This window comes from Hylobates moloch, unplaced genomic scaffold, assembly GCF_009828535.3.
Source record: "Hylobates moloch isolate HMO894 unplaced genomic scaffold, HMol_V3 SCAFFOLD_1, whole genome shotgun sequence".
Taxonomy (NCBI): Eukaryota; Metazoa; Chordata; class Mammalia; order Primates; family Hylobatidae; genus Hylobates; species Hylobates moloch.
The window spans coordinates 150,214,006-150,226,793 of record NW_026652276.1 but is presented as its reverse complement, the minus strand read 5'-3'; the positions used below and the strand labels follow the sequence as shown (position 1 = coordinate 150,226,793).

At 34.1% G+C, this 12,788-nt stretch overlaps 1 protein-coding gene across 2 annotated transcripts in view; it reads left to right on the top strand.

Annotated features, from left to right (window-relative positions):
* Positions 1-12,788, top strand: part of HDAC9 (histone deacetylase 9) — a 945,763-nt gene that overhangs the window by 860,523 nt on the left and 72,452 nt on the right. For both annotated transcript variants that reach the window (XM_032759782.2, XM_032759765.2), the window contains one exon: positions 7,744-7,877. In XM_032759782.2, coding sequence (XP_032615673.1) covers positions 7,744-7,877 — 134 coding nt within the window. The remainder of the gene's footprint in view (positions 1-7,743; positions 7,878-12,788) is intronic.

The following is a 12,788-nucleotide window of genomic DNA, read 5'->3' as shown; positions in this document are numbered from 1 at the left end:
GATCAAGGTATCTTTCTCTGAGAATTGGCTGCTGATTCTAGAGTCTGTTCTATTTTACTACAGGGAGGCAGGATAGCAATAGTAACTAAATTGTAGGTTGGAGAGAATTCCCTGTTCAACCTACTACAGCATTAACTCAGTTTTGGCCTCCATAGAGACTTCCAATACCATTTGCAATTTTGTAATAGAAACAGACTTTGTGGGAGAATCTCTCACTTCTCTGAGCTTCTATCAAAACATTAGGTTATTCACAATAGGCATTGCTAAATATACATGGGTTCTAAAAGAAAAAAAGTTTATACAGTTCTGACTGTACTTTGTTCTCATTTTGGCTTTATGTGCTTTACTACTTAGGTTCTAGCCCATGCTCTGGTGAAACAGAGAAGTTAGCAATAAAAAGAGCAAGCCTTCTTCCAACCCTAATAATACATAATAACACTGGAATAAGATAAATACTAACATACATTGGTCACTTTGATTATACACTAGGCTATTATTTGCTATCTTGTATATTAAACTAAAAACCTAATAACACACTTAAATATCTAAAAACAGAACTGCTTGGTGCATGGATACATTTTAAATGATATTGTAGAGAACATGAAAAATTTATCCACTATTTGATATTTGTAAATGTAGTTTAAAAAAAACAGAATGATTCCGTTTTATTTAGAAAATACAACAAGAAGCATGAAATACACAAAGGTAGAATTGGCTATTTCTGGTTGATGGAACTATGTATTTATTATTTATAATTATTTGATGATCATTTATTTTATATATTTATCAAATAAAAGATAACACTTCATATGATATATCACAACATAGAGCCTATTTATTATATATTATTATACTATTTAATTTATTATTTTCTATCATTTTCCAAATTTCTTACAATGAGAATGCAATAATTTTGGTTTTTTAATATAGTTTTATTTTTAATTTAAATTAAAGCTAGTTAAGGTTGTTTCCTTTCACTACCACTATTCTCTGGGAACTATTTGGAAATGTTAGAGAGAAGCATTTGAGACATGCCACCTTGAAGGATGAATCCTTTTGTGTTATCTGACTTAGTTATTAAATATGTATATAAGGCTTAATCTTTGAGCCTTCTTAGAGCAACTTTTCATTTCAAACAACTTCTAAACTAGAGAAAATACTGACACAATATGATTTCTTAGCAGAAACCAACCCCTATAAAGTATCAGGAAATCAAATTGAAATTGATAATTTGAAACCATTACCATATTGATAGCTTATTTAATTCTATTTTTATAATCAAAAATATTAAATTTGTTTGTACTAAATTAATGGAACCAAACAGAGGATTTCATTCTGAAAAGGCCCTTCTAATTCTCTTTCTCAATGGTATCAAGGTCTTGGTAATTACCAGTTCAGCTCCACTTGGTCATCAAAAGAAATGATTTGTTACAGTGTAGAATCCTTCTCATGCTTATAATTTAATGCTGATAGACAATTTTTAAAACAACCAGGCTACATGTAGGATTCTTTAGTAGCAGTTGTGGTGTTTGATTAATGCCTGATTCTAAAATATTTCCTAAAATAAAAGCTTAAAGTACCAAATCTCTTTTAAAAAGTATCTGACACGGCTGGGCATGGTGGCTTATGCCTGTAATTCCAGCACTTTGGGAGGCCAAGGCTAGTGGATCCCGAGGTCAACAGATCAAGACCATCCTGGCCAACTAACATGGTGAAACCCCGTCTCTACTAAAAATACAAAAATTAGCTGGGTGTGGTGGTGCACGCCTGTAGTCCCAGCTACTCAGGAGGCTGAGGCAGGGGAATCGCTTGAACCCGGGAGGCAGAGGTTGCAGTGAGCCGAGATCATGCCACTGCACTGTAGCCCAGGTGACAGAGCAAGATGCTACCTCAAAAAAAAAAAAAAGTATCTGAAACAATATGATTTCTTATCAGAAACCAACACCTATAAAGTATACAGATTCTTTTGTAGTCAATGCAGGTAATAGGGATGACTGTCAAAGCTGATTTTTAGTCAGTGCATCCCAATATGAGCCTGCACATGTGGCTGCTCTGAGGCATCCAAGTTCCTCCTTCAGTTCTGCATTCAGTTATGAAACTGATGGCCTATGTGGATGTTGAGAACCCCGTTCCATCTCTATGTCCAGTGATTGCTTGAGCCTACAAGGTACCATGGTACATACAGGAATATGTTTTCCACTTAATCACTTAGCCCATCAGCCCTCACACTCAAAACGCTCAACCCCTCTTGAGGAAGGTCTCTGCTATAATTTTTCAACTCTGAAGGTTTTATTAAGTTTACTGTCAAATGTAGGATGAGCTTTTGTGTCTTTAGTGAAGCTAGAAGTAAATATGATTACATGAAACTTGCAATCATGCCTACTAAAACTGTTATATATGCTCTAATCTAACACACACATACACACACACACACATACACAAACACAAACACACACACGCATACACATGCCACTGAAACCTTTAATATGTCCTGAAAAATAATACCTTCACCTTGGTAGCCACACTTAGCTGGCATCTTTAATGTTTCTAATATGTACAGTAACAATGGACACAGCAGAATTCAGGATAATAAAATTAAAAAAAACCACTGAATTGCTTATTTTGATTTGAAGAAAGGGCATGGGCCTTGTAGAAATTTCTATACATCACTTGAATGTTTTGTGCATGCATAACTCAGAGTTCAGCTGCCTCAATCTCTGACTGCAGAGATCACATGGGTAACATGTGAATGGAAATAAACCCTGTAGGTAAAAGAAAGAGGAATTTGGATAGAGATCAAAGATTGACTTCATTCCACTCTTTCCTTCCACTTTTTACTATCCCATCTAAATTTGGCATTTTATGGGACTTTTTTTCATTCCCAAAGGAAAGAGTGAACTTAAACCAGATTTGGATCTCTCTCTCTCTCTTTCTTTCTTTAATCCAGTGATTTGGTTTGTTCAATAGTGACTTTAGATAATTGAATTCTCAATTACTAGAAATTATTAGTAAGATTTCTGGCTTGATTTATTATATCTTTTAAAATTATAACTGTAGCCCTGGTTTAGGTTACAGAAAAAGCTGTCTAGAATATTTAATAATATGATTAACAGAAATGTGTCCTTACCTATTAGGTTTTTTACATAAATTTCCTAGAATGGTACTAATTACTATGTGCTATTAATCTTGGCTTAGGGTAAGAACATTTCTAAGCACTAGGATCAAAATTTGGCATTACTTATTTTCTGAATGTTTATCATTCTTTTTATGGTCATCCGGTAATAAGGTAGTTTAGTGTGGACAGCCTCATTTGTAAATGGCCTGGGTAAAAGATTCTTATTGGCATCATAATGAGGTCCATAGGAATTGAGAAACACTAAAATGCTTGATAACAGTATTTAACTAATTTTTAAATACTTTTTAAATGAATTTTTGTCAAGAATTTTAAAACATGGGATAATTGTAAAGTGACTAATTTGACTTCCATCCAAATAGTAGTTAAGTGGTTAAAATCAATATTAAAGTGCTTCAAGATATTGAGGCGATTGACTCATCCTGTTCATGGTGAACATCAAGTGCTAGACCAGAAGGGAAAATCTAGGCAGTTGTTTACCAAGTGGATTATTTTAATGCATTACTAGGCTTAATGTATTATTTTATTGTTCAAAATAGAAGCAACGTAATTTAGTTTCAGGTTCTTATTATCTGATGATTTTATAGGCTTTCATTAAATTCTAGTGAATACATCCTGAGAATTTATTTTCTTTTCAAACAAAAGACTATAATAATTAAAAGATCATTGGTTGCCAGGGGTTGAGGGGCAGAGAGGGAGGATGAATAGGTAAATCACAGGAAATTTTCAGGGCAGTCAACGATTCTGTCTGATAGTATAATGGTGGATACATGACATTATGCATTTGTCAAAACCCACAGAATGTACAACACAAAGTGTGAACCTCAACTATACTTTAGTTAATAATAATGCATTGGTACTGGCTTATCAATCATAACAAATGTACCAAAGTAATGCAAAATGTTAATATGGAAAGAAAGAGATTGGATATGGGAACTTGCTGTGTACTTCCTGCTCAGTTTTTCCGTAAATACAAAACTGCTCTAAAAATAAAATCTATGAATTATAAAAAATTCAATTGATTTAAAAATTAATTTTTTTGCTGTAAAAAATTTAATTTTTTATATAAAGCATATAAAAAAATGAAATGTTCTATTGAAACACGTGTTTTTATTTATTTTTATTTACCCTACCTTTTGGCAATTGCCCCTGAAATTGGACAGGTTGGATGCCATGATAATTTTTTCTAAATGTTGAATGAGAAACATTCAAATTTGGCAATATGAGACATTACGTATTCTTAAACACTTTTATGTGAAAGTATCTCAAAATCCTGAATTAAATATTAAAATCATCCTTTTAAATTTATGGTTGACTTCCAAAAGATAGAAAAAGGAGAATAAATCCTAAAGCTGTTGACTACCCTGGGGGCATCTATACCAAAATCTCCAATTGGTCAGAGTTGGAACATTAATAATCTACTGCATATTGCAAAAGAGGGTCAGAGGCTTGGCCCTAAGAAGGGAAGGGAATTTAATTGGAGACCAGAATAAAGAAAGAATGACAAATGGCCAACACTTTGGAAAAGAATAAATAGAAAATAAAATACTCCTAAATAAAACATCACATTTATCTTAGCTTTTGCCACCAATAAAGGGAATTTCCAAAAGAAAGTTTCAGAGAAAGAGAGAGAAAAAATGTAAGAGAGAAAGAGAAAAAGAAGAAAGAAAGAAAGATGCCCTGACTTTCTTCTCCATGAGGATTTGTAATAAAGTTTCAAGGTCCATATTTATAATATACATGTGCAAACAACAACAGCAAACTCCACAACCAGTCTTGCAATATAAGAATTTAAAATAGGTCCTAGATGGTAGTGTCCCAGATATCCAGCAAAAGCAAACAATATCACACTTGAGCCAGACTTGAAAGACAGATACCACATTCAACCCCAGTGTCTTAGTTCAGGCTGCTGTATCAAAATATAATAGACTGATAGCTTATAAACAACAGAAATTTATTTCTCACAGTTCTGGTTGCTGTAAGTCTGAGAACAGCTTGCCAGCATGGTCAGGTTCTGGTCAGGGCCTTCTATAATAAAGACTGCCAAGTAAAGACTTGGACCCTTAGAAGGCAACAAGAGAACTAGAGGACTCTCTGGGTCCCTTTTGTAAGGGTACAAATCTAATTTACAAGGACTCTACCTAATCTGGATTAAAGAGTGCCAACTTCTCCTTGGATCCTTAGAAGGCAACAAGAGAGCTGGAGGACTCTCTCTGTGGTCCCTTTTTTAAGGGTACTGATCTCATTCATGAGGACTCTACCTAATTACCAAAGGCTGCCTCTCAAAAACATCACTTCGGAGTTTAGAATTTCCACATATAAATTTTGGGGTGTAGTCACATTCAGTCCATTGCACAAGCTTCAGATATTTTTCACATATAAAGTTACAATGAATATGAGCTCAAAGTACTCCACAAATTAAATAAATTAATAAAAATTTTTTAAAAAGGGGATAATTAAGGCAGCATGAACATGAATCAGCAAAAACAACACACAGTAAACTAAACCAAAAGATTTCAAATGTCAGTTACAGAATATAAAATAATTATGCTGAAAGAAATAAAAGAAGAAATAAAAACATAAACAAGGAGTTAAGAAAGTATCATAATGACCAATAAGTCACGAAATAGAACAAAATCAGAATTCTAGAGTTAAATAATACAATCACAGAAATGAAAATATCACTAAAGATGTGATGTAGCAGATTAGAGATGTCTGAAGAGGGAAAGTCTGGAAGACAGCTCTGAATCAAAAATATACATAATGCAGGACAGAGAGAGACGGAAAATATGAAAGAGAACTTAAAACAGATCAAGGAAATATTTACAGACAATGTCCACCTACATCTATGTGGAATTTCAAAATAATATAATAAACAAATATTTTATTTCAGCAAATGTAAACACTGAAATAAAAGAAGGAAACGCCTGTAAAAATGTAACTTAGGACGATATAGAAAGCAGGTGTAGTCATATAATCCCTTTAAAAATTCAATCAATACTAAAAATATTCTTCAAAGTGAACACAAGACCTTAATGATTTCATACGAGATTTCTCCCCAACATTCTGGCATCAGATAATAAAAACGGAGGGTCCCAACCACATCAAAATTCATTATGGCCAGTATAAGAATGTAAAAGTACAGATTAACCCCATTCATGAACATACTCAAAAAAATCTTAAAGCATTAGCAAAACAAACCCAGGTGTGTACTAAAAAGATAATACATTATGACCAAGCTTATTTTACTTCCAAAATGCAATGATGGCTTCATATTTGAAATATTAATTAATGTAACTAACAACACTGTGAAATTATGGGGAAAAGTCTATCAGTGTAAAGAAATAATTAGATTAAATTACATTTGTAATGAAATTTCTAAGTTAAATTAGAAATAGAAAACTCCCCTCTTACACTGAATGAAACCACAATAAGATGCCATTTTTTTTTTTACCACCCACTTGGCAAATCATACCAAATGTTGGCAAGGATGTGACTTAACTGGAATTCTTACATATACTGTTTCTGAGGGTGGGGCTTGGTAATAGCCCTTTGGAAATAATCTGGCATTATTTAGCAGATTTTTAAGACTCAACGATTCCATTTCAAATGTGCATATGTGCACCAGAAGACCCGTGTAAGAATGTTCATGGCGACGTTATTTGTAATGGCAAAAAAACTGGAATTTGGTGATAACAAGAAAACCAACTCTCTGTCAATAGAAGAATGGGTAGATAACCTCTGTTGACATATAATGGCCTACTAGGCAGCAAAAAAACTATAGCTACAGGCATCAACAGAGATGAGCTAACAAAATACATGAAAATAGCAAGTTGCAAAAGTGTAAAACCATTTTTATAAAGTTCAAAAACAAGGAAATTAAACAAAGGAAAGCAATGGAATTATAAACCCAGGATCCTGATCTCCCACAAGGAGGAGGATAGCTGTGTCAGAGAGAGGCACATGGGGGGTTAAAAGTGTTGCTAACTTAATTTTCTTTAAGTTGGAAGGTAAAAAAGCAGATATTTGTCATATTATTGTATTTTATAACACGTATAGATGTTATTCATATCTTGCATTTATCAAATGTTTCATAATAAAATAATGCTTATAAAAATCTAATGTAATAGATTTTACATTACATTAGATAATGTAAATAATTATATTAGATAATGTAAATTTGTAATAGATAGCAATTTTGGGCATAGAAAACTTTATAATAAAGGCCAATGATAGCGACAGGAAGCATATGGTAAGCAAATGGAACAATTTACCTTGTTAACACCCGCTGAATAGTATTCAGTTTTTTTATCCAGATACATACAGACCATGTTATGAAAAGCAGCCCTGTGCACTGGTGAAGAGCCAGATTGGTGACAGTCTTGGTTGTGATACTTCTTAGCTGTGGGATCTTGGGCTTTGGGTCCCTTATCTGTAAAAATAGAGATAATAATAGGACCTAATCCATGAAGTTATTTTGAGTATTGGATGAGTTAGCACACAGAAAATGCTTAGTAATGACTTACTCAAAATACATGCTCAACACTAGATTCTAGTGATCATTTTCTCTTGATTTAATACTTTGAAATGTTCTGTTTGTATTATGGTAGGTTTTGGTCATTTGACGAAGCAATTGATGACATTGGCTGATGGACGTGTGGTGTTGGCTCTAGAAGGAGGACATGATCTCACAGCCATCTGTGATGCATCAGAAGCCTGTGTAAATGCCCTTCTAGGAAATGAGGTAAAAAAGTGAAAGTACAAAAGGGCAGGGGTAAAGAATCAGGGATGTATGCATGCATATTTTTAAACTAAAAAAAAATTCTGCAGACTCAGAAAGCTTAACATTGCTCTTACCATTAAGAAAGAAGGTAAGCCTTAGATAAGATAAGTTTACATGTTCTCGTATACTACAATGTTATCCCAGGTATAGAATCCACATAGCACTCGCTCCCTTCAATCAGGTTAGCCACGGAGCTCACAAATAAGAACGTTTTGTCTACTGACCCAACCAATGAGTATGGAAACATTGAATAAGAAATAAAACTTTAAAAAATGTCTGGAGGTTTCTTGTAGGATTATGTTATTTCTGGGAAAAAAAACTATTTTAAAAATTGGTAAACTATTTTTGTCACCATTTAAGAATTCTTTATGCTAAGAGATAGGTATTTCCATCTTACAGATGGTGAGAATGAGTCTCAAAAATGTTGAGAAATACATCCAAAGTCATGCAGTCAGAATGCATTACAAGATCCAAGACATGAACGTGAATCTAAATGGCCGAAGACCATTATTTTTTCTTTCACATCACATGGCTACATTGCAACATATTTTCTGACTACTCTGCAGAATTCAGATCCAATTGCTGTGAGGTTCACTTCCAGCTCATGGCAACATTTTCAACCAGTTAGTTGCAATTCAGCAAATAGTTCAAAGTTTCTATGTATTCATTAATATTATCCATTAATCTATTTTCTATAGTGATTATACAGTAGTGTTAGGACTACCATATGCATTTTGCCTTTCTTTTATGAATTTGCAATATGATTTCACTTATTAAACATATACAAAATCTTTTTAAAAATCTATCATTCATATCATTTTTTAACTGTAATGCATGCCTTTGCCTGTAGTGTTTATGAAACAAAATGTACCTTTTCTTCTGCACATAGAACAGATAGTTCTTATTGTAATCATTATTTTACAAATCTAGTGTTTCCATATGACTATTTTTCATATATATTGAAGTAAAAATGTATGTTGTTAATTTGAAGAAAAAATATGAGAGAAAACTTAAGCATTGCTCAAGTACTTTACTCTTGCTATTTTTTTTTTTTTTTTTTTTTTTCTGAGACAGAGTCTCGCTCTGTCGCCCAGGCTGGAGTGCAGTGGCACCATCTCGGCTCACTGCAACCTCCGCCACCCGGGTTGAAGTGATTCTCATGCTTCAGCCACCCAAGTAGCTGGGATTACAGGTGTGCACCATCATGCCCAGCTAATTTTTGTATTTTTAGTAGAGACGGGGTTTCACCATGTTGGCTAGGCTGGTCTCGAACTCCTGACCTCGTGATCTGTCTGCCTCGGCCTCCCAAAGTGCTGGAATTACAGGCCTGAACCACTGCGCCTGGCTGTCTTGTTAATTTTAGACAGCACAATAACTCAAAGGATGTAATTATCTAATGATTAGTGTCAACAAAGTACTGCTCTTTCAGATCACACACAATTCAACGTGTGTACAATTTTCTAAAATGTTACTGTCTTTCTGTGATTCCTGTAAGCCAGTAATGTCAAACAGGATGTTGAGTATTTTTTTGTGGCAGTAAGGGAGTGCAAGAAATAAATGCTATTTTTATTTTATAAGTTGATGTTGGGGTGCTTTTTTGCCCCCTAGATAACATGTTTTGCATAGTCACCTGTATTCTGAAATCACTTATTTGATTTTAAATATAGAAACATGTTACAGAAGCATAATAATATTAATATTTGCATTATAAAAGTTTACACCAGATGTGCAGACAATCAGAATAGGTTGTGGATTTGTAGCTCCATGGATAATTGACCTAGCCAGAAAGAAATGTTACCTGATTGCAAAAGCCAACTACTTTTCTGCCTATGTGGAAGGAAATCAAGGATTTTACTGGCTTTCTTTGAACACATGCATTCAAATGTCTCTATACTCATAATCTTTTGCTCTTAACCCAACATTTCCAATGAGGATGGAGTGATCTCCCCCATGATCTCTTTCTTTAAGAAATGATTATGTTTCAGAACAGATTCAATTGTGTGGAGTTACATGTTTTTCTTAATTTATCTGTGTTTACTGTAAAGCAGTGTGTTTTGTAGCTTGCTGCCATTCTATGCCCTTTTGACTGGGAGAACGCTGGTCATTTTAGTACCCGTGCTTTTCGTGGAGATGAAATAGACTGCTTTTGTAGAGCAATTAGTGACTTTAAAATTGATGGCAATATGAGAGATTACATATTCTTAAATACTCCTATATGAAAGTATCTCGCTGGCCGGGCGCAGTGTCTCACGCCCGTAATCCCAGCACTTTGGGAGGCCAAGGCGGGTGGATCACGAGGTCAGGAGATTGAAACCATCCTGGCTAACATGGTGAAACCCCGTCTCTACTAAAAATACAAAAAATTAGCCGGGCGTGGTGGCGGGCGCCTGTAGTCCCAGCTACTCCGGAGCCTGAGGCAGGAGAATGGCGTGAACCCAGGAGGCGGAGCTTGCAGTGAGCCGAGATCCCACCACTGCACTCCAGCCTGGGCGACAGAACGAGACTCTGTCTCAGAAAAAGAAAACAAACAAACAAAAAATCTCAAAATGCTGAATTAAATATTAAAACCACCCTTTTAAATTTATGAATGACTTCCAAAAAGATAGAAAAAGGAGAGTGAATACTGCAACTGTTGGCTACCTTGGAGGCATCTGTTTGAAAATCACCAGTTGGTCAGAATTTGAACATTAATAATCTACTGCATATTGCAAAAGATAGTCAGAACCTTGGGCCTAAGAAGGAAAGGGAATTTAATTGGAGACCAGAACGCAGAAAGAATGACAATGATATCACCTGATTTAAAGTTGGAGACCTGTGCCTTTTCTCTACATGTTTAGAAAGACCAGGCTTAAGAAAGAGAAAGGAATAAAGGTATCGCTGGACAATATTAAACCTGACCATGTGAGTGTTTAGATTGCTAAAATTTCCAGTAAGTGCTAACTGAAATGATTATTTTTGGCTATATTGACTATTGAACTTACTAATTAATATGTATGTCTTATGGTAAATTTGAGTTAGTTATTATGATGCCCTAAATACCAGCTTGTCCCTTTTGGTTGGTGATCTTCAGTTGCATAAGCACAAGCTGAAATTATTTCAATATAAACTAAAGGAAGGGAGGTTTAAATGATGTATGCTTTTCTATATTTTTTGCATTAAACTTTCTTGGGACCATAAATAAGAATATAGATTTCCTAGCAGATACTTTAAGGGTAACAATGAATATGGGATTATTGAATTTTTGAAAGGTAAATTTTGTTGTGTCAGGTCTATCAGTATATGGAAGAACAAAGTTAAGAAAAAGAAAGATTATTGAAAGTGAAAAATTAAAGAAAAATACAAGTGTGTTGTACATTATAATTCATTTGGAAAAAGGAAATGAAAATATAATACATAAAACACATTAAAGAATGGAGAGTTCTCACTTTCATTGACAATATAATTTATAATCCAAGGCCTGGTTTTCTGTATTTTTTTTTCCAGGTCAAAGATAATTATGACTACACTGAAGTTTTAAATTTCATTCTTTTAGAAAAATAATATATAAGACATATTGCATGTACCTTGCCATTTTTAAAAAAGTGCATATATGTAGTTTTCACAGTAGTTTTATATGGTAAGCTGTAGGTAAAAAAATACATAAGGATGTCTTTCAGATTGTGATTTCAAATCCCAGTTTCCCTCCAAACCCTTTATTCAATGATTAATAGAGCAATTATAACTCATTATCTGGGATTTCACTTTTACAAATAACAAAATGTAGTAAAGCTTGAACTTAAAACATTGGCAGAACCCACTTTAGTTTCTCAACACTGAACATGCAATTGAACTCACATTAGAAAGGTCAAGAGGGGCCTTTCTGAGGGCCTCTGCTCTTTGTCAGATGTATTTATTCATGTGCAGAGGATTAGAATTCATAAACATTTTGCCAGTTTTTTGAATGCTATTTCTTTCCCTTGTTGTTTTTGGCTAGGCCATGTCAATACAGCAAAATTTGCTTCTTAGGGCTTATTATTAGCAGAATAATATGTATTACATAACCCAAAGTAATTATAAAATCAGCAGGAACCGTTAGCTTTGCATCTGTGTAGACACATAGATGGGTACCAAAAAACTGGATTTTTAAGAATTTTAGTTGTCTGAGTGTTGCACCCAAAACAGGCATTTTCTTCTCTTTAAATATCTTTATCATGAAAATGATCTACTTAGCAAAACATCTCTTAACTATTCTTTTAAGAAATATGTACAAGGTCAGTCAAAATAATATACTATTGGATTAAAACTAATTTGAGCATGGTACAGGAAATTCCTAGAGGCAACTGATTTTGAAGACATACCAGAAGTCCATTTTTTTCTTTTTCTTGGTAAAGTTTAGAACTTAGATTTATCAGTCCAATCAGTGCCTGATGAGTATTTTTGATCTTTTTCAATGAAGCACTTAGAAACACCAGCTTGGGGTTTGCAAGAAATTGAAGTGAATATTTAAGTGAGAAGAATCTTTAAGTTGCTTGGAAAGGCATTAGGGATACTTGTGTCAATAACCACATAGTTTTAAGAATTCGTAATAGAAACATCTGTGAGGTTCCCAGAAAATCTGATTTTGGTAATCTGTATTTGAGCTGATTGGCAAACAGTGTCACAGTTGCTTTAAGGCCAAATTTGCCTACTGTTATGCAAAGCCAATTAGTGGCACCCCGGGTTACTTCCTCTGAAAGAAATTTTCCCAAGAGGTGAGAAAAGCTTTAAGCAGTTGCCATTCCTATGGAATCTAAAACAAAAACATTGAAAAACTTCAAGCAAGTCAAAGAAAGGAGAGGACATGTAGTAGCAGAAGCCTTGGGTAGTGAGTTGAGAACATGGCCATTAGAAGAT